This window comes from Sebastes umbrosus, chromosome 9 (assembly GCF_015220745.1).
Source record: "Sebastes umbrosus isolate fSebUmb1 chromosome 9, fSebUmb1.pri, whole genome shotgun sequence".
NCBI lineage: Eukaryota > Metazoa > Chordata > Actinopteri > Perciformes > Sebastidae > Sebastes > Sebastes umbrosus.
In genome coordinates this window covers 6,565,959-6,592,817 of record NC_051277.1, presented here as the reverse complement: position 1 = coordinate 6,592,817, position 26,859 = coordinate 6,565,959, and the positions used below count along the sequence as shown (strand labels likewise).

Below are 26,859 nucleotides of genomic sequence, written 5' to 3'. Positions count from 1 at the left end.
ACATACATTTGCATAAAGCAGCATATTCGCCCATTCCCATGTTGATAAGAGTATTAAATACTTGTCAAATCTCCCTTTCAGGTGCATTTTGAACACATAAAAACTGCAATCAATTTGTGATTAATCCCGATTAACTATTTACAATCATGCGATTAATCGTGATTAGATATTTTAATCGATTGACAGCCCTAGTAGAAATAGAAAGTAACACATTATAGTATAATTAGCAGTTAGCAGACATACAGTATTTACTTCACCCACTGGTTGCAGTCGGTGTCGCTGGGTTTAAAGGCCACTGCATAGCCATGTGGTACACCAACACCGGTGTTCATTATTGAGCCTGATTAGAGGTTTTATGAGGACTGTGTGGGTGTGTACACACTTTGCTTGATTGACACCTCCCTCACTCTGGTAAGCTTCGTGGCACCTGCCAGAGCGGGACAAATTATATTACTGTATTGGTACACGCAGTTGAGTGACTTCATATAATTCCAGCGTGACTCTTTCCACCTTCAATCTGAGCAGAAATCTAATCAGCCAGAATAAGTGAAAACACCTGTGTGGGTGTGCACGGCCTTTAAACTCTTTGATAACTCTCAACTATAACTGATACTAGATCTTTTAGGCTGCTACCGATAATGATTTTATAATCTGAAAACAACATATTGGCCGATCATTTTTTACATGAACGCATTACAGACACAAACCATATTGATACAGATCCCTAAGATTTGTTTTACTAAGCGGAATCAGGTCTAAAATTACCACACTTGACTGTTATCGGGACATTAAATAGGCGTTATTTGTCGCTAAAAGCATCATAGATGTGGGTCATTAGGGGCCTACTGCACCTACTACGTTGTAAAAGTGAAACTTAAAGGCAACACGTTCTAACACGTTGTAAACTGAATGAAAAGTTATGTTTTGAACACAAACAGCTTCTTTAGGTTTAGGCTACAAAAACTACAACTTCTTTAGGTTTAGACAACAAAAACTCTTACTTAGTTTTAAACAACAAAACCACTCAGTTAAATTTAGGGAATTTTTGGGCTTAAAATAACTATGTTTCAAAAATGAAAGTGAAACTTAACACTTCTTTCGGTGATCAACCATGTGAGTAGATGATAAAAACCTACTATTGGGTCTACCAAGGCCCTACTGACACACATCTATGGGGCTTATAACCACCGATAATGCCTATTTAATGGCCTGATAACAGTTTAATGGATCCTTGACGACTTCTATCTTTGATGTTATGATGGCTAGCTCACTAGCTAATTAGAAATAACATGTCAAAAAGGCAATTTTGAAGCTGTATTTTTCCTCTTTTAGCTTGTTTGGCTTCTAGTCTGTGTATAACGCTAAGCTCAACTTGTCCTGGAACATCTGGCTACACTGAACGCCAGAAGATGAGACTGATATTCATCTTTTCACGTAACTCCAAAGATGACAAAAAACAGGCCTATATCCCAAATGTTTGAGTATGCATTTAAAAGATATCACCAACTTGCACATAAATCACACACACACACACACACACACACACACACACACACACACACACACACTGTTGGAAAGTGATGGAGACATGGCGAGTTTTGAGTCGAGACAGAGCAGGATTCTTTGTCACTCCATCTGGATGAGTTTAAAGACCATAAAACATAACATATGACTGAGTGTGTGCCTCTTTTATAGCTTGCCTCAAGTTATGCCTCATGTGTGTGTGTGTGTGTGTGTGTGTGTGTGTGTGTGTGTGTGTGTGTGTGTGTGTGTGGGAGGCTCAAGGAGGAAGGCATGCATTTGTGTGAGCTGAGTATGTTCAGAGTGGCTCAAAAGGTTCAGGAAGTTCAGAGCAAACAGACTGGAAATATGACCCCGCATCTCCTGCAAAAGTCTGCTGAACCTATGGATTATGGATTGAGTTCAGCAGAGGTCAGGTTTACAGCTCGGAGGCCTCCTTTCAGCTGCCTGTTTAAGTGCAGGCAGAACAGGGATAGTGGACGCACAGTCATAACTCAGACTGCACTTAGCAGTCAACTTTGATTGACCTGAGATTTCCGCTTCATAAAAGGTTAAAGGGAGAGACACAGACAGACAGAGATGGTAGAGAAGAAGCAAAAGAAAAAAGAACTGGTAGGAGTGATTCAGACACAATGATTTCATTCTGGCTCATAAAGTGTCCGTCCGTCTTTCTGCAGACGGATGATACTGAGCTCCCCTGAGAAAAAAAGTACCTCATGAGCATGGAGATGATATAATAGAGTTCTGCTCTGAACGGAAATATGTCTCATGTAAAAAATAAATAAATAACTCTCTCACAAAAGGAGCGATAGCAGAAAAGATTATGTTGCAGTTTCAACGATTTAAACTAAAAAAGAGCTTAATTTAAGTCCTTAATAAAATAACACACATGATCTTAACTTAGATTTTAAGGATTAAGAGTGAGGTACTGTATTATTTAGATAATTCCTTCAATTGTACTCAATTTATAGCACAATCCAGTTTGAGATTTCCAGGCTAAAACTGTGAAGCTCTCTAAAAAGCGGGTGAGCAGCGTGTGCTCTAATGTGGCTGCGGGTTAGAGCGGCTGACTCAGCTGTAATGAGACATTAATGAAGATGTTGGGTAATTTGGGCTGGCGAGGGAGAACAGAAAGAGAGGAAGGTAGGGAGGGGGAGTATGGAAGGAGAGAGGAGGAAGAGGCAAAGGTAAAGGGAAGCACCAGCTGCTTTTCCAGATGATCCATGGGGGGAGCCACAGCTGTCCTCTTCACCCGACCCTCCTCCCTCTCCATCTCTTTCTCCTCCCTCCTGTCCTCTCTACACCAACCTTCAGAAACTGCTTCGGCAAAACAACTTTAATGAAGATATATTACCACGGCTAAGGCCGTTTTTTTGCCACACAGATCAAATCCCTCCACACATCTCTCGACGCGTGGGCAAGAGTGTTTCCCTCCATCTCCATCACGGACAGCTCCCCACTCTGTCGCTATAATGTTTATGATGCTCTCGAAAGGAGAGCTGGCAGAGGCTGTTCTGAGTGTGAGAGCAGTAAATACCACAAATGAAATTCAATGGTTGGACCGTGGTAGTAAAGGGCGGCAACTTCCACAGCCACTTATTAGGGGTCGGAAAAAAATCCATTCACATACGTATGTATCATGATTTTTTTCTTTTTACAACTTTGAAATAGATTTTTTAAATGCCAGAATCTATATATTTGCTTCATTTGAGTCTATGCCGAGGTAGAAGGAAGTTACCGCTTTTATTGTTGTAGTCTGAGTCACGTGACGTCATATCCGTTCTGTATCCGTCACTTAGCGTAGCGAGGAGAAATCGGCAGATAGGTCATAACATAAAATGGTGGAGGGTCTGCGTTGATACGACCTGTACCCTCACATTTTAAATCCAGCGTGGTAAACACTACACCTCCAGTAAAGTATGGAAACACTTTGGGTTTCACACATTGCCAGGAAAAGCAGAGCTAGACATCACGACTAAAGCTGCATGCTAACTCTGTCATGGAAAGGAAACGTTATCGTACTGCTGTAACGTGCGGTCAAGCCAGCCGTCACTCTCATCTCCGTGGTCAAATCGGTCGACGCTACAACTGTAGAGCACCCATATACTGACATTTATGTTAGATGCATTCAAACGACCCCGATGTAGCTGACCATGGATGTATAAAGAGAAAGATGTCAGTGGAAGTATACACGTATGACTACATCTGGTTTTCAAAATAAGGTGTAAACAAAGGGAACTGTATATACAAAATACATATATGGAAATAAGATTGATTGAATTATATTCACCAGAAGTATTAAACATTACATGTCACTTATAAATTAAATAGAAAATGTCTTTATTCTTTTGATTTTGGGACATCTCTGACTACATACATGCTGAAAATCAAACATAACTATTTTCAAAAGTAAAAGTCCCTAGAAGTGTATGATTCAACTTTTTCCCATGGTCTAGTGTTAAAAAAAACGCAATAAATCGCAGTGTCTAATCGCAATACATATCTAATCGGCACCAAAGTATCGTGATAGTATAGAATCGGGAGATAAGTGTATCATCCCAGTCCTACCATTAATCTTAAATGTGGATTCAAATGACAATCACATGCATGTATGTGAACACACAAATGAAAAGCATGTGCCACAAAAGACCCTCCACCAATGAGAGAGAGAAAAGACTAATCACAGATAGAGAGCAAAACAGCGGAGCCTAACCTTATGTTATAAATGGAGAGTGGAATTGGTACGACTGAATGCAATGTTCTCAATGCAGAATACTTAACAATGAAGTGCTCTCTGAGGTTGTAATGACATTGGAAAATAATAAACAGATGGGCACACGCGCCAGTGCTTCATTAATTTTAAAGCTCTCGGCTCTAAAACGGTTATCCAGTGTTCTGAAAGTAATGTTAATGAAGTGTTATAAGTCTGTGTTGGCTGAGCCCAATTTATTTGAATGAGATGGTTTGTGCTCTCTTAAAAAAACGTATCAATGACACCGCTCTCTGATTGGTTCATTATGCTCATGGGTTGTGAAAAACAAGACACACGTAGCAGCAGGGAGCCAAGCCATGTGGAGTTTCAACCTCTTTGAGAAGCGTTCTTTAATGAACTTTAACCTCATTAACTGCAATATGATAAATACTAAGATAGTGGCAGAACTCTGACAGGAAGCTGCCATAATTTATCATCCATAACAGCTAGAAAGATTTGCAGAAAGGTTTGATCTTTGTTTATCTGGCAAGTTCACATGTAGCGAATCATCATTAAGTCAAAGCTTGAGCCCGAATTGGTCTGTGACACAAACAAGAAGTTGTCTCTAGTCCACTTGTAGGACTGAGCCACTGTTCTGTGCATGTTTGTGTGTGTGTGTGCATGTGAGTGTTGCTTACAAAGTCATAACTCTATCTCCCAGAGTCAGCTTAGTGTATCTAATTAAATTGGATCAATCCTAATTTTCATTCCTATGCTGATGACACTGTTATATATTGTTGTGCGTCAACTCTTGTGCAGGCAACTGAATACTCTGCAAAATGCTTTTAATGTCGTCCAAATACCCGACTTCAACTGGAGCTTGTTCTTAATGCGGATAAGATCAAACTCACGTTGTTTACCAACTCTAGAAATAGGCCACAGAATATCCCCTCGGTGGTCACTCTTGAGGGAAGTGAAATAGAGGTTGTAAACTCTTATTATTATCCGGGTGTTTTGATTGATGACTGCCTCACTTGTAAGCCACATGTGCAGTACCTAGGGAAAAAGTTGAGGCTAAAACTAGGCTTTTATTAAGTTGTGTTTTTCTTTTAATGTAAAAAAGGAACTTGTTGGACTATGGTGATCTTTTATATATGCATTCCTCTGCTCAGTGTCATCATATGGCTGACACAGCTTACCATGCTTCTCTGAGGTTCATTACCAATTGTAAAGCTCTGACTCACCACTGTGAGTTATACTGTCGGGTGGGATGGAGCATACAGATGAGCACAAAAAATATTAGGTTGATGGATCCAGTAGTATGTGAGATTAGCCGTGGACAGACAGACAGACAGACAGACAGACAGTCGCAGAAATACAGAAATGTACACACACGCACACAACCAAATACATGATCTCCTGGTGCAGATAATAAGCAACCATTCATGCCAATTTATGAATGAATAAATGAATAGCCTATCCAACAAAACACTGCACATACAGCATGTCAACTAATAGCAATTAAACTAAGAATCCCCACTTAGTGTCCCGTTATTCAATGCTTGTGCACTGTCGGATGTTATAAAACGGGCAGCAGAATTCACTCCCTAATAACGTTAAATGATGGAGTTGATACAGAAATGTACCAGTGGATTCGTTATTAGAAGCAGCGTCAGTCCCCCGGGCTCAGGGTGGTCATTTATTAAGGATTAAAATAAGAGAGCAAGACACAGCCTTCTTCCTCGCTGTCGTAACATTTTTTAACTCACCACTGTCCTTTCTGTCTCGTGCACCAGGTGCCAAACATCACCTGAGCATTGTCTTTTTTGCAGAAATTTGCCCTCACATCTGAATGAAGCAGTAAATGTAAACGAGGGGACGTTTTTCTCACATGGACAGTTGGTTATGCACAGATGTCTGCATGAACTGTTGCAAACATGGACAGACGAATAAATTTACATCACCCCCGTGGACCCTCACAGCTACGCAAAATGCATAATTTGCTCTTTAGCCCGGAGTTCAAAGTACTTTCCTCCGGGGTGACCTCTAACAACTGCTACTGCTACTCCGTCCTGTGGGAATAATTGACTCCTTGTACATGACATACTGTATAAAGTTGATATAGTATAGTAATGAGACCTTGTGATCTGTGGAGTTGAGCTTTTATTATAATCAAAGTCTGTCACTATTAATATTTAATGACTTTCCTTTTAAATTATTACTTTTAAATATGGTTTAAGATGAATGCAAAACTCCTTGTGACACTTTGCAAATGAATGTAGATGAGTTAAAAGTGTATTTACGAAAGCAGTTTGAGGGGGAAATGATTTTACTGTTTCTTGACTGACAGACAACACCAGCTCCTCTAAATTAAAAGCAGTGAAAATGCCTCATTAGGGGGAATTCAGCGCTTTCTTTAGTGTAGTGTACCAATTGACAACCAGTTCAGTTGTGATGTATTGCCTGTTGTTAGTCTAAAACTGCCTGTAAAACACAGACCATTTTGGAGACGAAGTGTTTTTTTATAGCACACACAACATTAGATTACAGTATGTTAATAAACCGGGGAACTGTAATCTTATTTCAATAAAGTGAGCTGTTAAAGTGAGCTGTTTATGCTTGCCTCTTCTTCTATGAAGAACTTAAACCACCATCTTGAGTACTGAAGTTTATGGGTTTTGTACAAATAGCTTCTTTTATTATTGATTGTATTTGTATTACTGTGCTGTAACTGTGCATTTGTGTTTTCAGGGCACAGCCGTACCCGCCGACTGAGTCACGCTCTCCAACAAAAGAAGCCTCAGTTGGGGTTGTGAACCGTAGTTTAAGAAAGCAGGCCTTGGTGGGATTATAGGGATGTTGACGTGTTTATATATCTTGACTTTACGCGAGCTAGGTTACACAGAAGGGATCAGCATGCAGAAACATTATCTTCTCCTAAACCCCTCCGTTGTAAACTTGGCACATTTGATATGACAACACACACACGCACTATGTGCTGGCACATTTTCAGCTGCTGACCCAACGCGACCCGACCTAAGCAGGCACTAGTTATACATCTTAACTCTATTTCTATGCACACAGGCTGAGCCCTCTCATATAGGGCTCTTTCATTGGAACAGTTTGACATGTTGGGAGGTATGATGATGGTCTTTCTTGCAGGGAGGTAGATGAGAGGATCGATATCACTCTACGGGGACGAGACGGTGTCCCGGTTTCAAGCTTTGTGTCCCGAGTCCCGACAAATATCTGTAAAACACTCAAATGTCCCGGTTTTCAACAAACGCTAACAAATTGTCCTGGTTTTCACTACAATTAAAACAATATCATACTTACATAGACGTTTATCATGTTCCACTCATTAATTAATTAGTGCGCATGAGATAAGTATGTAGAGAGCCAGCCCAGCACAGCGCTGGAGTCTCTGGAGTGATGTTGCGCGCTGTCAAGCAACAATTACGCACGGACACGGCAGATCCGCTGGTTACATTTTGTGCAATTTTTTAACCACAGAACCCTCCGTGCTTATCTGCACATCAAACGTGTCGTTTTGATTAATTATTCTACACAGTTCCTTCTGCGCATCAACAGGCATTTCGCTCCATTTATAACTCCCTCAGGGACCGTCCGTTTCTGTCAGTCTTTCACCTGAACGGTGTCTCCATCCTGGCCAAAAATGTCTTTACATTCAATCACCATTTGGCCTCGACATGTTTAATGTGTTTCCTGATTTGGCCTCCTGTTACTGGAACAGTTTTCAAATGTAAAGCAGTAATTAGTCTGAGCAGTGCAAAACGAAAAAAAGCCGGTAGGCCGCCATCTTTGTTATTGTATTCTGGTGCATGCTCATTACACAAAGCAACAATGGGCATGCGCAAAATGAGAAGAGGTCTTCATCGTTTCCCAAACACTCCGTTTTAAACAACCACTCAGAGACAAAGTAATCAGATTTTTCAAAAATATCAGTTTTTGTGACCCAAAACTCTGTTTGCGTGTGAAAGAGAGGCCAAAACATAGAGGGAAATATCTGTTTTTAAAAATATCTGTAAATGTGTAGACAGGGCCTTAAAGATTTTGTTACCTTTGGACAGAGCCAGGCTAGATGTTTCGGGATGAACCTAGTGATGCCCACGGGGGGGCTGGATGAGGATTACTGACTCTTCGGTGACGAGTGGAACAGCAAAGGGAACTCCTGAAAGGGGTGACCACATCTACTATAAACATCCTGAGCTCCAGCTGCACTTTATACAGTCAGACAGGGATGACTTATCACCCCGAAGGGTATAAAAACAAACACATGTCGTCTTTCTCTGGACACATTTGGCATTTTCAAACCTTTAGTCAAGCAGGAAAATGAGTTAACAGCACATCCTTAATTATAACTGCCTGGAGGAGTAGATGCAGAGGAGGGGAAGCTCCAGACATTCAAACACTGACGCATCGGGAGCTGCCCAGTGTGTGAGTACAACTTCTCCAGTGCTGTTGCTCACCGACTTGCTCAAGGGCACTTTGAGGGCAGCGGAGGGGGAGGAAACACGGTTACTCATATGTCCTCCTACGCACATTTGTTTTCCAGCCATTCTGCGGATTCAAGGCGAGAACCAAAAAAAGTTCTGCAACTTTTAGGCGGCTTTTTGCTCCCACCTCTAAACATGTAGGCAGCTATACCTTACTTACAGTATATCTTATCACCACAACAGATTGTCAACATATATAACAAGTTCATTTTTTATGAGCTGAGGGATAGAAATTCCCACATCAATATATAAACTGTACAATACAATGCCTTTTTGTGTGACCTGCATGTTTTTCTGTGGTACCTGGCATGAGCTGCTGTCCAGTCATGTTTATCGGAGGCATCCCCAGGTTGCTCATGGCTGCTGCTGCCCAGCCGCCGGGGTCTGACATGGGCATCGTCATGGAGTTAGAAGCCATGGTCATGTTACGGTTCACGTCTGGAGAGAGAGAGACACACAAAATGAATGAGAAAGAGAGCTTTTAAATTCCCTTTTCAGATCATTATTCAAGTACTACAAAAAGATGTGCATCAATTTAGATGGATTAAAGGAAAGTCCAAGGTCAAAACCAGAATTACATTTAAGGAGTCAGATCTTTTATGATAAAATCTTATACCTTATTGACATGAGTGCTTTTTGATCTCAATCCTCATTTCTCATTCTGTCACAGGAGAGGAAAGGAGAGGAGAGGAGAGGAGAGGGGAGGAGAAGAGAGGAGAGGAGACGAGAGGAGAGGAGAGGAGAGGAGAGGAGAGGAGAGGAGAGGAGAGGCCACCGTGACCCAGCTTCCAGTTTGACTTTTACAACACTGTCATTTATTCTTCTTCATGGCCTCTTGGCACTTCCTGTCTCAGTGACCTATGACCTCAGCTCAAAAGGTTACAGCTGCTCCGAGAACATCCTGTACCCTTCCACACTGAGTCTCGTTTAGAACAACAAGAATACTGCAACTGGTCGCATGGAAAGGTGTATGAATGACACGATAATGCGCAAGGCAAAGTGTGTAATAAGAACGTACGGATTTAGAGACTGCGTGGCTTATATCTCGCATTAAAACGTTTTCAGAAAACACATTTCAGTGAACTATTTTCGTGATATAAGAGAAGAAAGTCCCCAAACGAACCACCAAGATGTTTCCGGTTTGAGGAAAGCGTTCGTCCAATCAGATGCAGAGATCCTTGTGTCTAGTGGCAGCCCTTTTAATGTTTTTTTGGAGATATTTTTTTTATTGTCTCTGACATGTCATTCATGTGATCAGAGCTGCTCTTTAAGTTCACTCATACACTTCACTTTGAGTAGAAGTAAGTTGCTTTATAACTCTTTTATTCCTCACACTCAAGAACTTTTCTCACTCCTAAGTTGACCCTTTACAGTCGTGCAACTCTTAGAAGTTTGATAAGTACAAGACCTGACCAAAGTTCACTACACAAAGGTATTAAGCAGTATACATATAATACATATAACATTGCCTCAAGTGTAAATGCAGACATTATTTCTGAGACATAAAAACACTGAAAATTCTCCACTACAAACGCACATATCAGCTGCCACACAAAACCTCAGGCTCATGGTTCTCTGCCAAGTCCTGAGTCTTGCATAGAAAAGCAAACATATTCAGATCCCCATAGATAAAAACCCTGCAGTTAAGTCAACAGTAACACATCGTACATCCACCGCCGGCTCATTCTCCCGATCTGGAGTTCATTTCACGGCTCTAAGTACTCTTACAACTCCTGCTGGTTGAGCTCTCGCTGGCAGACCTGTAAATTACCGAGCGGCGGCGGCTGCTGGCTGAGCCGCAAGCCTGTCCTCCTCTTCCCTGACACTTAGTTTAACTGTGGTAATACAAACCAGCACTGAACAGCACTGGGATTTTACACCGCAAGAAAGTTTTGCCCTGGTTTACTCACAATGTGTGGCCTGTTCATGTTTGGTTGTATACCAACACACTCGGATGAGCAATTTCACTATCGAGCTGACAGAACAACGGCAACAGGCTTCTTGTGTTCATAGAAATATATTTCTATGCTGCTTCTTTGATTCTCTGAGACCGTTTTTACTTTCTTTTAGAGGCTGAAGCTGAGTGAAAGTACAAATATCATATGAAACTAGAAAACCTAAGGATTCCACTGTTATACTAGCATGTCAGGAAGGAGGATAAATAACGCTCCAAAGTTAGGGGTCAATTTTGGCGAGGAATAACTGGCATGGGCATTTTCAAAATGGTCCCTTGACCTCTGACCTCAAGATATGTGAATGAAAATGGGTTCTATCAGTACCCACGAGTCTCCCCTTTACAGACATGCCCACTCTATGATAATCATATGCAGTTTTTTGAATGCAATGGTAGATTGACAATAAGTGCTTGCCATCCAACCGCCAAAAAATGCAATTCTTGCAGAAATCTCCAAACGTCAAAATGTTTTTGATCCCAAATCACAGCATGGCTTTTTCTATGGTGTTTCTTCAAGGTCTTGGTGTCTTAATGTGGTATTTTGGAGGGATTATTAATCATTTATATTGATTCTCGATTGGTAAATATGATTAAATTTAGCACCAAATCTGTGCAACAAATGATATTAACCTATAAAAAGCTGCAACGACTTATGACACATAATAGAGCATGGGAATGGTCATCCTATACTTCAATCATAGTGTCCCCTTATACACGTTTGTTAAATATTTAATCAATGCTGATTTCTGATTTATGACTAGAACAACCTTACACACAGTGCAGCATCTCAAATTAATCTTCAGGTTCCGAGCTTTCAGATGATGTACACCCCTTCTATGTGACATCTACCATTGACCTGCTATCTCCTCCTAAAGACCCCTATACCCCCTAAAAAAGACAAAAATGGATCTATTGTGAGTCTCAGAGGGTAAAAAATATGCTTGAGATGTTTACAAACAAAACAGATAGAAGTTTTCCACATGACTGTAAATATAATATTGGTGTAATTATGACATTTCAACCACAAACATGTATTTATTTATTTATTAATGATTAAGACTGTGTTAGCTTTGCATTTTGTAAATAGGCTTTGACAGAGCCATCAGTACCAGCGTGCTTGTCATATAGCAACAAAGACTGTTTTACGCTGCCTTTCATTCCGTTAATTAATATTCTTCTAAATTCCACGAACACAACAACAGCATCCCCGCTCAGACCCAGTTGTCTGCACGTTGCCATGACGAGGCCCGATAACACATTCACTGTTGTGGTGTTGCTATGTTAATGTTCCCGACAGGAGCTTCACAGGCCCGTTAACTGCTTACAACCCTATTAGCTGTCCTGCTGACTGGGTGGCAGTACACTCACAGGAGAGATAATACAGTGGGAGGAGAGGAGTGGTGAGACATAAAGCTTTACTACACGGCCATGATCATTTTAACGCAGCTTTACAACACAAGGAGTGTCTATATGAAAACTAATGCAGGGTTTAACAATAGACTGCCTCGTCCAGCTGGTGGCAAAATGCTGATTTGAAAAAAAAAGGTCAGAAATTGTCCCAGTTGGGAATTTGCCCAGAAATAGTTTCCTGACTACAATTTCTCACCCCGTGACGCTGTTATCTTTCCTCAGCGATCGGCCCACTCGCCACTTTCTTACACCTTTTTAACAAACGAGATAGCGTGCCAGCTCAGAGTTAGTCAGAGCGTAGTGTGGAGCGTTTGTGGGGGCAGCTACTTTGGAATACGAAGCAAAGAAAAGCATCAGTTACCCATTAGAGGGAAATGATGAATCAATCTCCACAAGGTTTGTACCATTTGTCAGCAATAAGGTAATCTGAATTGCCACATACACACGCCAATAACGGCAACAACAGCCAATTCATGTTGCCAGTAACACCGACAGCATAAGCCTGAGTGGTTGTGAAGTGCAGTGGTGGAAGAAGTACTCAGATCTTCTTCTTGAGTAAAAGTAGCAGTACAACAGTTTAGAAATACTCTGAAGTAAAAGTCCTGCATTCCAAATTTCACTTAAGTAAAAGTACAAAAGTATCAGAATCAAAATATACTTCAAGTACTAAAAGTAAAGTAAGTAAAATGTTGCAGCTGGTAAAGGTGGAGCTAATTTTAATTATTTTATTTACTGCTGGGAAGGATCAATAAACTCTTAACTTAACCTACAATAATACATCATAACTTACTTGTTTATTATATATATTTTTTTATAAATCTGAATCTGCAGATTAACTAAAATGATCAAATAAAATGTAGTGTAGAAAAGCACAATATTTGCCACTGAAATGTAGTGGAGTATAAAGTAGCAGAAAATGGAAATACTAAAGTAATGTATAAGTACCTCAAAATAGTACTTAAGTACAGTACTTGATACTGTACTAAATGTACTGAGTTACATTCCACCCCTGGTACAGGGACTAGTTGACAACCATCTTCAGTCATGAATAATGTGTAAGCAAAGGTGATAATGCACTCTTGGTTGTATTAGCAATCACACAAGCCATTAGTTGGTCAACTTAGTTGGCACTACTATAGTACAAAATGTTCACATATCGAGCGCCATAACTCTTTAACTCTTCAGCCTTCAACAATATAATTTATATGAAGTTAGGGCTGGTCTTTGTGGCCAAAATCTTCTATTGTGATATAGGTCATTTCATATCTCGATAGCGATATATATCAGCGTGTTTTCAGAAAACAACTACATGGTAAAGCCTATTTTTGTATACTCTATGTCAATTAAATCCTTGACAAATGAAAAGGGCTGAGTATTTTCTCATTTAATTAAGAAATTTAGCACAAAATGAGGATAACAGTTCCAAGTGACATTATAGAGAAAAAATAAATAAATATTTTCCATATATACAGTATGCATTTGTTTTATCGCACTGAAATAAGTAAAAGGGTATGAAAGGGTTACCAGACAGACCAGACAACGCTGTGGTAATGACCAGTCAATCACAAGGTAGCCACGCCCTAAAGCATCCCCTGCTTTATGGTCTATTTAGAACAAGAAGAAGAAAGGCACTTTATTAATTAATCCCCGAGGGGAAATTACATTTTTTCACTCTTTTATTTATACAGTACACACAGGCCCGAAATACACACACATGCACAAACAGGACCTATAAACATGCATTAATGGAGAGATGTTAGAGCGAGGGGGCTGCCCCTGACAGGCGCCCGAGCAGTTGGGGGTTTGGTGCCTTGCTCAAGGGCACCTCGGCAGTGCCCAAGAGGCAAACTTGCATCTCTCCAGCTACCAGTTCACACTCAGTACTTGGTCCATGCGGGGACTTGAACTGGCGACCCTTCCAAGCCCTTCCAAGCCAAGTCCCTATGGACTGAGCTACCCCATTTGACTCTAAATGGGACCATAATTTACTAAATGAACATCATGCTGTATTGAAGAAGACTTGAAACTAGCGATTGAGACCATAAACTCATGTTTACAATGTTTACTGAGGTAATAAATCAAGTGAGAAGTAGGCTCATTTTCTCATAGACTTCTATACAATCAGACTTCTTTTTGCAACCAGAGGAGTCGCCCCCTGCTGGCTATTATAAAGAATGCAAATTTAAGGCACTTCAGAATTGGCTTAATTTTTCAGATATAATCAAATATGATGGTTTCGATCATGCAAAAATCAAGTGGATCCATTTGTCTAGTTGCTTTAAGATTTGGTAACTGTATTTTTCACAACTCTATTACTGTGTTTTTTAGAGATCTTTGCTGAAGTATCGCTTGACAACAGCAGCACTTTTGTTTCTATAGAAAGAACAAAGCAGGTCAAATTGCACACACTGCACCAAAAGCATGTGCAGCTCAATAAAACAAAGGCAAACAGAGACAACAAACCGGCATCTAAACTTTTACAATCAAACAATTTAATATTACACCAGCAGTCACCTCTAAATAGGGTTTATCAGAATCTATTTTATGTTATTTGATCTGTCAGATATTTGCTTTTCATTTCATCATGCGTACATCATCCGTCAGAAACCAATTCACCCAAAGAGTCACCTTCGCTCTGTGAAGCTGTGTGTCTCATTAACGGAGTCACAGTTGAAAGCCCCTTACTTTTAAGCTGGTGATTCAAGAAGAGATTGTAATAACAGGGTCAAGGTTAAGGCGACGTCTGATAGCTGCTTATAATGAGGCAAAATGCATTAATGAGAGGCATCTGAGACGACTCTCATCTGATGAGACTCTGCTGGTTGCCACTGGTTGAGTTTGGTTTGTCAAAGGCCGATTTAACATGTGGTAGCCTGCTGTTCCACACTATTATGTCTGAGTCATGAATGATTGATTCAGTAGGCTGTTGAGTTGTGACTCAGACATTGAACAAGTCATTAAGAGAGATGAAATTGAGTCATAACTAAACTCAGCAGGAGTAATAACAGCAGCTGATTGAAGTTAGATAACATTTTGAAATGAATAAGGACCACGTTGAAACAGGTCATCTTTTGACTTCCTTACCATACATGAATGTTTGTCCTGCACGGTGATTATGGGCCACAATTTTGCATAAGCTAAAACACAAGTCATCAGTTACTGCGTCCGTTCTGTTTGTGTACAGATTAAACAAACATGATCTAATGTGTTAATTGTTAACATTTAAAGTTGCTATAGGATGTAGGGACTCTTCTATGCTAAGCAAGGCTAATCATCTGCTGGCTGTGGCGTCATATTTACCGTACAGACGTGAGAGTGGTATTTATATAACTCTCGGCAAGGAAGCATATACTGTAAGTGTATTTCGAAAAATCTTTCCAAAAAGTAAAGGCGATGTCACTTGAGGCCGCGTCGTTTGGGATGGAAGACTACAAGTTTAGTGTGGAGTTAGAAAGTAATATCAGACCTCTGTAGCTCGCTCCTCGTCTCTGCTTGAGGCTAGCAGCTTGAGGCTACTACTAGCAGAACGCACCTGAATCTCTGAGCCAACTGTTGGTGGTTGAGTTGCATTATGGGTAATATAGGCACCAGGTTTTGACAAGGAAGACAGATGTGTGGAATAAAAAGACGATATCTCTGATTCTACCTTGTTTGATTTTGAATTTCATTTTTTAACTGTTAATTCTGAGTCCAACAATGTTATAGAAGTGTGATAGTAAACCGGAGGAGAGTGAAGGGCCCGTGTCCACCAAGTTTTTAAGCTGAGATGCTTTGGTTGTGTCTGCTTGCTACATTAAAGAATATCCACAAAAGTAAATATGTCGGCACCGGTCGGCACAAGATAGAGCGCTTGCTCGGTGGAAATGGTTTGCATTTGGGTTCATGAGATTTTGTATATGAGGAAACATCTTGGCGAGTATGAACGTTCGGTTCAGATTCAGATCAACTTTATTATCCCACACGAGGAAATATGTTTGGTCCAAAGCTCCAGACATGAGGACAACATAAAGTCCACAGTAAAAACAATAGCATAACATACACAATAAGACCACAATATACTCATATAATCAGCTATTTGACCCGCCCCTCCTCCACTGTGATTGGACGACTGGGTAAAAAAGTGAAAGTAACGAGCGTAGCGTTTTAACCAAAGTTGAACATTTTTCAACTCTTATCGACCTGAAAAAAAAAAACGCCAAACGTGCAGAGGAGGTGTCCACCAAAAACGCTTTAGTGGACACGACCCCTTGGACACCAATGTGCTAAAAGTCTCAAAGTGTCACTGATGCAACACCTTACTTTTTCCTGAGGTATCAAAAGCCTGGAGAGAAAAACCTGCAAAATACACTTTAAGCTCCCAAAACTCTAGAGTCTAACTTTCCACCCTGATGAAGACGATGTGAGGTCGAAACCAGTGGACGTTTTTAACCAATATACCCGACTAAACGAAGGCTTTTATATATAACTTTTCTCGTTTGTCTGCCAAAGAGCTTCCTGAACAACGTTTTCTTTTCTGTGACTCAATGCTTAGTCTCTAAATTTGAACATGAATCTAGACGTACGGTACAAAGCAGTTCAGAGCATGCTGTCACATATCTAATGATGAATGAGGAGCTATCCCTGCATCTGTAGTGCCATAAATTACACTGCAAATTTAATTAGGCAGAGACACATTCTTCAGTGCTTGACTTACATTTCCTGCTGTGTCAGATATTGTAAAATGTAAACTCATGAGCTGAGTCTACTTGCTTGTATTCGCTGATCTTGTGAGCCAAGTCAGCAGTATTTCAGCCTACTATCCACGTTATGCATGTTTTTGCTAATAAAATAAGTGCATCAATTCACTGAGAAATACAAATTATTCTCTGCACACTGGTTTCTGGGGTCTAATAAGTCATTTTGTGGTTTGCCTGAGGTGGTAAAGGGATTTCCTGCAGTACATTTGATTTCTCTGCCTCTGATTTCATTTCCATTTTAGAGTGCACCCTCTGCCATACAGTCCTTTCTGTCAATTTGGTCTGAACCCCACAGCCAATTGCTTTCAATCCACTGACATTTTCTTTGGTACCCAGCAGCCAGCGGAGGGTGCATTAATTATTTAACATACAGTTTAAGCAACAGGTAGAAACCTTCAGATACAATAGTCCTTTTTTAATGTTACGTCTGCATGCTCACAGCTGAGTGTTTGAACTTAAATCGTTCTTAAATGAAGCAGCAGCTCACAATTCAGCAGTTTAAAATCCGTCTTTCATCTGTCTTCTCTTGTGATTGGCACATTTAATACGACAATTGAGTGCAGGATTATGGCTTTGTTGTCTCCAATATTTTGCACATGCAGTTTATTATGTCACTTTTTTTTTTTTAATGATTGATATTGACAGGCGTTTGGTCCTCCTGAAGGGAGTCTGTCTGGTTGAAATGAATTTGTCGATGGGAAGTTGATTCCCCCCTGTGCCCCAGAGTCATGAGCTCGTGAACTCTGAGGATTGATTTCAGACTGAGGCTTTACTGATCTCTTGGACTCTCGTGATTGGCCTTTAGCTCCACTAAACGCTCCCTCAGGGGGGTGTGGCTGATGGGAAATGAAGCCATTTTAAGGCCGATTGGCTGTAAACCTCCCAGCCGAGAGAGAAGCCCGGGACCATTTCAGTTCACAATGAGCAAGCTTTCAATAGAAAACCACTATTGTTAAGGAAGAGGCGGAAACGAGGGAGATGTTGGACTGAGATGGGGAGAGAGAAAGAAAGAAGGAAGCTGATGACAGCAGGACAAAATAATAGTCTGTCCTGGCTATCTCTTTGAATGTACATAGAACAACTGCAATACTCTGAATAAGCTCAAAACACAAATAAATAAACACCCCATTCCCATCCCTATTTATGACATATTGTCACATATTTCATCATCTACTTATTCTAAAAGAAAATGTGTATGAGAATGCAGTAAAAGTACAGTGTGTAGGATTTGGCGGCATCTAGTGGCGTGGTTGCAGGTTGCAACCAATTGAGTACCCCTCCGCTCACTCCTCCCTTTCCAAGACCGCGCTAACGTGAGCCACCGAGTGCAAAACTGTGTGGTTGTCTCACAGAAGTCAGACTGTGGCTGGTGGAACCACTGTTTTGATCTCGGTGGCTCACGTAACCGCACGACGTTGTCACTCACAACTCGTCAAATTCCGCTGCTTTGTCAAAGCCCCTCGGCAGTGGAGAGCGACGCATGGTGTACCCCTCTTGCGTTACTTTCGGACGGACCAGGGACGACGTGTCAATACACTTACCAAGCGGCGGTATTTGATAAGTTGGGACTGAGACCGAGTTGTTTACCGCAGCTTCAAAAGCGTGTCGGAGAACTACGGCGGCCTTCAGGTAACGTAAAAATGTGAAAGTCTCTCTCTAGAGCCAGTGTTCGGTTCGTCCGTTCTTGGCAACTGTAGAACATGGCGGAGCAACATGGCGGACTCGTTCCCTATGTAAATATGAAGGACTCATTCTAAGCTAACGAAAAACACAACGATTCTTAGTTTCAGATGATTATCTACTAATGAAAACATAGTGATGAATATTATATTCAATTTCTGCTCATAGATCCCCTGAGGTGTTACACAGTGTTCCTTTACCATGCTAACATAAATTGGGGTTAGGGGGTTGTAGCACTTTATGAGGTATTAGCTAGTTGATGTATGATGTATGTAAGGCGTCATCTGATCATTTACATGGAAAAATAAACCTCACAGCCATCAAGTGCATCCTTAATCATGAAAACACGCAGCAGGCACAATAAAATGCACAGATTGCAAAACTGCCTCCTAGTAGTGGATGGCTTTTTGACCTAACTGAGAGAGAGAGAGAGAGAGTGTGTGTGTGTTTCTTTGTGTCTTTATACATCCTCCTCACCTACAGACAACATCAGCACAACCAGGCAAGTGAAACTACATCAGCACAAAACATGGATCATCCCAACCGAGAGCAATCTATCATAAATTTAACTGGAGCCAGAGTGGAGAGTGTTTACATGAAAACAACTGTAATGAAAGAGTGAACATGTAGTCTTTCAAACCAATCCAGTATCATAAAATTGATTTGTATTTACAGTAATGTTTTTTGGGCAAACATACAGTAATGTAGGCTTTCTATGAGAAAAAGTAACTGAAAAACATTGGCAATTAACATTTTGTGATGGCACTAAGTTTCCTACAAATGTAATAAACCACTGCTAAATATGTGCATAAGAACAGTAATTTGTTAAACATATTACTTCACACACACTGGAATAGTACGTACACACACAGGTGCTCTTACACATCATTGTCAATCAAACACTGAGCCTTCTTCCCTGGTGCACACATGTACAAACACAGACACAACACTGTTAATATTTTATAGCTTCCCTTCTCCACTGCTTTGATCTATTACTTACAGCACAGTGGGGGTCAAATAATTAGAGTCGTGTTGTGTAAGACCTAAAATGTATCTTTATATATTTAGAGCTCGGCTCTGCATGAGCACGAAAAAACTACAACACTAGCAACAAAATAACCGAAAAAGCATGAAGACACTGATGATTTCATGGAAGCTATCGAAGGATCTCAGTGTGAATACCAGTGGGCAACTTGCGGGACTGAAAAATGAAGCCAATGCTGATGTGCCTTAAACTTGCATTATTTCTAAAAGCCAGCAGGGGGCGACTCCTCTGGTTGCAAAAAGAAGTCTGATTGTATAGAAGTCTATGAGAAAAATGAGCCTACTTCTCTCTTGAGTTATTACCTCAGTAAACATTGTAAACTTGAGTTTATGGTCTCAATCACTAGTTTCAAGTCTTCTTCAATACAGCATGATGTTCATTTAGTAAATTATCGTCCCATTTAGAGTCAAATAGACCATAAAGCAGGGTATGCTTTAGGGCGTGGCTACCTTGTGATCGACAGGTCGCTACCACGGCGTTTTCGTCTTACAACTTTAACCCTTTCACAGTGTGTTTTCAGTTCATGAAAGTTAATGTAACATTTTGGTTGCATAAAAATGTCTTAGCTCCACCCTGTCGTGTCACTTCTGGTTGCAATAAAACATGGTGGCGGCCAAAAAACAAGACGGTGACGGCCAGAAACCAAGATGGAGATAGCCAAAATGCCAAACTCAAGGCTTCAAAACAGCCGTCCACAAACCAATGGGTGACGTCACGGTGACTACTTCCACTTCTTGTATTTAGTCTATGGTGAAAACCAAATCTAGTGGTTTTGTTGCAATATGACTTCAAGATTACTGACTTGTGTCTGACTGTGTCATGTATGTATGTAGTCCAGGTCACACCACAACCACCAGACTTATGAAATAGGGATTGCGTCTGCCAGCACAACATGCCCAATAGTTGATGCATTAGACAACCGTAATGCATCTGCTCCAAAACTTACAAATTCAAAACGTCAACAAAAAAAAAAGTCTGTGTGAGATATCTGGATCTGTGATGACCACGGACATATTTCGGTGAGAACAAAAAAATCAGCCACGTAGAATCATTTTCTAAAAGGCACAATTTTCTACTTGTAAATTATCTTGTCAGTGTCTCTTCTTTTTAAATGACAAAAATACATTATGCAAGTTCTGGTTCCATTTTATTACAACGTACGTCTCTTTCTACATCAGAGTTATTAAAAAGGCAGACATACGAGGAAAAATATTAGAGTGTATTGTTAAAAACTTCCTGAGGCATCCCCCGTTGTGGTTGTAAACAGCCTTTTTTTGTATTAGAGGTCATTTTTAGATGAGTTGAACACAAATGATCTTCTTGTTTTGTGTGGAGAGCTGCATTTGTTCAGACACAGGACTTTTCTCTTCATTGGCCTGAGGAGGCAGAAAGGTCGCACAGACTTAGATTCACTGTTTATTTGTTTATGTGTGTGTGAGTGAGAGAGAAAGAGAGATAATAGAGACAGGGAGAGAAAAGCCTGAGTTCTCTTACATCAATATAAATCTCCTCCAGCTCTGCACTTCAAACAATCAGCAGTGCATTATGAGGTTTGAGATGGACACGATTGATTGATCCTTTCTGCTTCTACCCTTGAGGTCTATACTGCCGGCAAATGTTTCTTCATCCACTGCAATTAATCTAATCAGCCTTAATAAAAGCATCCATTACCGAGGCAGCGGCATCGACAGGCACAGGCAGAATGTTTACTGATGAATAATCAAACCCAGGAAAATACCGATTGGTCTGCTGATCCAAACAACCTCCAGAGCTGCGACATTAATGACCATGTGTTCTTACAGCGAGCTGCTCCTTACAGATACAGATACAGATACAGAGAGCTTTATTTATCCCCGAAGGGCAATTCAGTTTCTGCAGTCCACCGAGACATATACACACATTCATACTGCACAATCATCATTGACAGAGGGAACACAGTAGGTGGCATATGGGGAGGTGCAGAACAATAAAAGTACAAGATTAAAATTAAAAATCCTTATCAGTTTACCTTATCAGTTTTCTGTCAATCAAAGTGGATGTTCAGCCTGTAAAACCAGTGTTTTATCTTAATCATCTACAGCCAGACGAGTAGGCAGAAATGCCACACTTTATCTCTCAGCATACAGTGCATTATGCATACGGTTGAGCTCAAATCAAGCAATCTGATTGGTTCATAGCCGTGATAATACCCACATACCACTTCTATGACATCTAATTCCTTTGCACTTTCAGTATCTCTTCGTCAAAAACGTTAGACTAACGTGTTGTTATGGTTGCATAGCGACTGGGTCACAGGGGTCACTTCCATCAACATGCAACAGTTTACAGGAAAAGATCGTATATTGATAAGAAGTGAAAGTTAATTGTATGTTCCATTGCAACATCAACACCCAGCTTCCGCCATTTTGGACTGAAAGCGACTACCGGACTCCAGTAAAACATCCGCCTACAAAGTGCTACAAAAGTAAACCAAAATTATTTTTTATTCTATTATCATAATTTTGATGTCTCTACCAAAATGGCCTGTGTTGAACAGTACAAATATTATAGATATGCATACTATTATAACTATTTACTTACTTACTTTTATGTATTATAAGATAATAATAAAGGCAGCATACAGCTAGCAGGAAGCTGGCAGAACTGGATATGTCATATGTACGTGCAGGGCGGTGCAGTTCCGTGGGTCTGATGCACGTTCATTATGCCGAGGGAATTTACAAACGTCTTCTTATACATCCATGGCTACAGACTCATTGGCGTTTTCAGTCCAAAAGGGCGGCAGCGAGACTGCAGCGCCATCTAGTGGCTATTGTCAAAAAAGCACCTGAGTTTTGTCTCTTTGCATCCATACTCTTTGTTACAGGTACAAAAGTTAGCTGCTAAAACCCGCTACAAACTGGAAACATTAACTTCTCTGGAGGAGTGGATTGAGCAGTACCCATCTCCAGAAAAACTGAGATTGACACGAGAGAGATTGGGGCCGTAAATGGACTGGCAGCCGAAACTCTGGGACCGGAGGAAGATCCTCGTCACTTAACAAAGAAAGGCAAGCCTCATACAAGCAGTTATCAAAGTCATCCTTCTGATGCTGGGCAGTTTTTCAGTGGTAACGCAATTAATGGCAACATGCAATAATGTAAATAAAGAGTCAAATAATGAAATCAATATAACGCTAGACTGTGATGAAAGAAGAGACATGCTAGCTGCTAGTGTACGTTCCCTAGCAACCACCGTTCCATAGCAACCGCCTCAGTATGAGCAGCCAGGAGGGCCTATTTTATTGGGAACATTATTATTTATTAACAAAAAACAATTTCAATTGAAATGTGTCTATAAATTTCATATTGCCAAATCTGACGACCGTTTTATAAAAGCAATAGCTCACGACAGACTGTGGTATGTTGTGATAACAATATTACATTTAGTTAAACGGCGATGGTGACTCACTTCCTACCACTAAACCTTCCAGCAGAATCGACACACACTTTTATTAAAAACACAAACAGACGAGGCTGATAACAGACGCTGCTTTGTGAGAATAAAACTGCCATGGCTTACGGGGTTTATTTTCACTTTACTTCCTCAACGGCTTGGATAAAGCAAAACACAACTTCAGGCAACGTGAACACTGGGGGAAAGGTAATTCTGCTATATTCACTCTCTGTTTTGCCTTTGGTGAGTTATACCGCTCATAGCATCTCATTTTTTCTAATACCTTCAGGAATTCAGCAAGAGAAACGAGAGTCTGGAGACACCACCCACGTCTGCCTTAAATTGTGAATATGCCGCAGATACTTACGTCTTTTGTTTAAACAAACAGACTAAATAAGAAGAAAACTTGCAAAAGAGTAATTCAGGAACCTGTAAGCAGCTGTGTTTTGAGACTATCTTCAGGTTATTTGACGTTTCATTTTCTATATTTTTTCACCGCCAGAAATAATTTGTTTTGCAGGATGCATGTGGCTCAGCTTGAGTCAGTCTCCGCTCTGAGAACACAACCTGCTCAGCTCGCTCTATAACCAGCAGAAATACACCAGACTGCATGTGGACAGTACTGCAGCGAGGGGGATAACGTGCTACATAGAGAATGTGTTGGGACTGACATAAAGCATGTCTGAGGCAGCAGGAGCCTAGAGATTAAAGAAGTGGACTTGTGACTGAAAGCCACTTCTTTGAATTTCCAAGTCGATGGGGAAAAATGTGGGAGGAGAGACCAAACGACTAACACTCTCACCTCCCTCACATACCATCGATCTGGCCTTGATGAAGGAACTTTATCACCAGCTGATGCAGTGGAGCAGCTTCAGGCCCAAAAGTGGAAGACAAAAGTGAAAATCTGCAGCATGAACGCAAAGTTAAGTCTTGGCCTATCCAGGCAAACTTTCCCAGTTGAATCAAATCATTAAAGTAAGTAAAAATAAACCACTGTTATCTCATGATTATCTAGTACAGATATTATATTTTCTTGTACAATTTATGGCCCAATGAAGTAGCAGTTAAAGCATCTTTACGACCCATTAGCTAACAGTAAATGGTCGCCCCAAACCATTTGATGTTTTTGGGTCACGGTTTCGGTTTGTTTTGCACATTAGGGAGTAGAAAAGCATAACCATTTCCAACGTGTTTGAACTCCAAAATACATAATGGTATTTAATAATGGTTCAACAGTTCAACTAGTCCACGGTTGGGTTTGTACATCATTGAAGGGTTCGGTTTTGCAGCCCTCAATTTGTGTATAATGTAGGTTCACAGCAGAGAGCAGAGTCAAACGCACTTACAATAAATGGTTGAAGACGGGAATTGGCCGTTGAAGATTGTACAAGAAGCAATTGTGAAATTGTGAAAACAACATTGGACAACAAATTCAATGGTGGTGGTTACAAATCAAGAGATTCCATAAGAGTTTGATCGAAGGTAGTAAAAACATTGTGCTTCATGTCAGCAAGAAATACAGTATCAGCCATGACAGATTAAGATTAAAATCAACATTACGTCCTCATAGAAAGTACAACATAGTGCTTAATATATTACCATAGACTGTATATAACTAGTGGACGTAGTAGTTGGTTTGTGGACTACGGTTTTGAAGCCTCGAGTTCGGCATTTTGGCCATCAATGTGTGAATTTTGGCCTTTGCCATCTCTGGGTTTTTTGTAACCAGAAGTGACACGAGAGGGTGGAGCTAAGTACAATCAACACTAAGACCTTTTTAGACGACCAAAGTGTTACAATTAACTTTCAATGAAAACTTACTGTGACGGGGTTAAAGTTGACCAAAACACGGGCAACTCCCAGTCTGGACAACACCGTGGTAGCGACCTGTCAATCACAAGGTAGCCACGCCCTAAAGCATCCCCTGCTTTATGGTCTATTTGACTCTAAATGTGACCATAATTTACTAAATGAACATCATGCTGTATTGAAGAAGACTTGAAACTAGCGATTGAGACCATAAACTCATGTTTACAATGTTTACTGAGGTAATAAATCAAGTGAGTAGTAGGCTCATTTTCTCATAGACTTCTATACAATCAGACTTCTTCTTTTAGAAAGAATACAAGTTTAAGGCACTTCAGCATTGGCTTCACTTCTCCGACCCGGAGGTTGCCCACTCTCTTTAGACACAGAGTCCACAAAAGTAAAAGTAAAAGTTAAAAAAACAGTTAGACCAACAGTAAATTATCAGTGACTTGAATGTTGAATGTTTTAGCAACACGTTAACATCAGACAGCTAATGGTAAAAAAAACTAAATCCTGCTAAAATCAATGATCCCAAAACAGCTACAGTATATTATAAAGAGTACTTACAGTACAGATAGTGTGCCATTTGGAGAGTACATAAAAGATGTTTGTCAATATTTTGCTTGTTCACAAATCTGACAAAATGGTGGATGTAACCTCGTCAGTTAAACTGCTAAGGGACTTTGTCAGCTGGGGTTGCTGTGACAACACAATGTTCAACTGAAACCAACTGTAGGTGACAGAACATCAGCCCTCAAGTGCCGTGTGAGTTATCAATAATATTTAACTGAAAGACAGTAGTAGAGTAGGCAAGTGTATATTTGGATTTCAGTTGTTCTTTAAGCTAAGAGTGGACAAACACTCAGCGCTCTCTATTTATTTGAATCAAGCTGAGCAGGTGAATGTGGGTGAAAGCTGTGTGTGAATCCTTAATGATTTTGCAAATTAAATCCATTTGAATCACGGAGGGGGAGACGAAGGTGAGGGTGTTAAGAAGAGGTGCTTAGCCCTCTTACCAATCACGACATGGGTTGAGCACAACAGGGTGCAATTTAATAGCAGATGGAGTGCTTGAAATTTAGATTATTTCATGCACTGACAACGCAGACCAATTTATTCTGCACACCTGTCCGTCAGGGTTGTACTTCCTGCTGCCTACCAGAGGTGTCTTCACTGTGCTGAATCACAGCTGACCAGTAAAACTACTCTCATTATCGTCCGCTGACTGCAAGCGCCGGAGAAAGCAGTCAAAGTAGATGTCTGCACACGGCGGGCGTATTCACAAGCTTGTACGTGATTATCGGGTCACAGAGGTGTTTGGTAATTAAGTGGAGGAGCTCCGAGGTCCCGGAGCTGGTCAGCATCCATCCTGACAGAAGCATGACACCCAGCAAGCAGCAGCAGGAACAGGAAGAGCAGGCTGGTTAGCAAAGACAGCCACTTCCTGCTCCCATCGCTCAAAGCTCATTTCCCCCTCCTGTCCTCCAGCTCCCCTCAGACGAACCGGGATTATGAGCTGTTCCTGCTGACTAGCCATGGTTCCTACTGTCGGGCTCTTGGCAGTGATGGCATGTTTGCAGAAGTGTGTGTTTCTCTGAGCACTGGAAACAAGCATCACCTGTACATCGGACACCTTATCGTCTCCATAGAGTCATCATCATTGAATCAGACATCCATATACCGAACGCAAACACACACATATCCTTATTTCACACCTGATTTAGTTTGTTTGACTTGACTTGAACCCCCCCCCCAGATGGGCTTCTCCCTTTGTTTTCCTTTCATTTTCCTGATGTAAAGATGATGGACAAGCGAAAATGGATTTATCTCTATTCAATAAAACTCATCACTTCAACTCATCTCTCAAGAACGGACTCTAAGCATACAGTGCATCAAATACTAATCAAATCCTGCAAGAGAGCAATAAAAAATTGGTTTTACTAGACCTATTAAATATGTCACAGCTCAGTGTGAGAAGATATTGGATGAGCAATGATAGACACACAGGTAATTACTATAGCAATGACTGGAATGGCCTCCCCCAGAAAAAAGTAATTGGA

General features: G+C 40.7%; 1 protein-coding gene and 1 long non-coding RNA gene across 4 annotated transcripts in view; one reads left to right on the top strand and one right to left on the bottom strand.

Moving 5' to 3' along the window:
• LOC119494118 (ecto-NOX disulfide-thiol exchanger 2-like) overlaps window positions 1–26,859 on the bottom strand; it is a 200,831-nt gene that overhangs the window by 78,179 nt on the left and 95,793 nt on the right. For 2 of the 3 annotated variants that reach the window (XM_037779745.1, XM_037779747.1), the window contains exon 3: window positions 9,034–9,168. In XM_037779745.1, coding sequence (XP_037635673.1) covers window positions 9,034–9,168 — 135 coding nt within the window. Of the gene's footprint in view, window positions 1–9,033; window positions 9,169–25,366; window positions 25,471–26,859 lie in introns of those variants that run through there. The other variant, XM_037779746.1, reaches the window with a different exon arrangement.
• On the top strand, window positions 22,846–23,952 carry LOC119494134. Its single transcript, XR_005208130.1, has 3 exons — window positions 22,846–23,197; window positions 23,280–23,421; window positions 23,511–23,952. It is a non-coding gene; the product is annotated as an uncharacterized LOC119494134 (long non-coding RNA).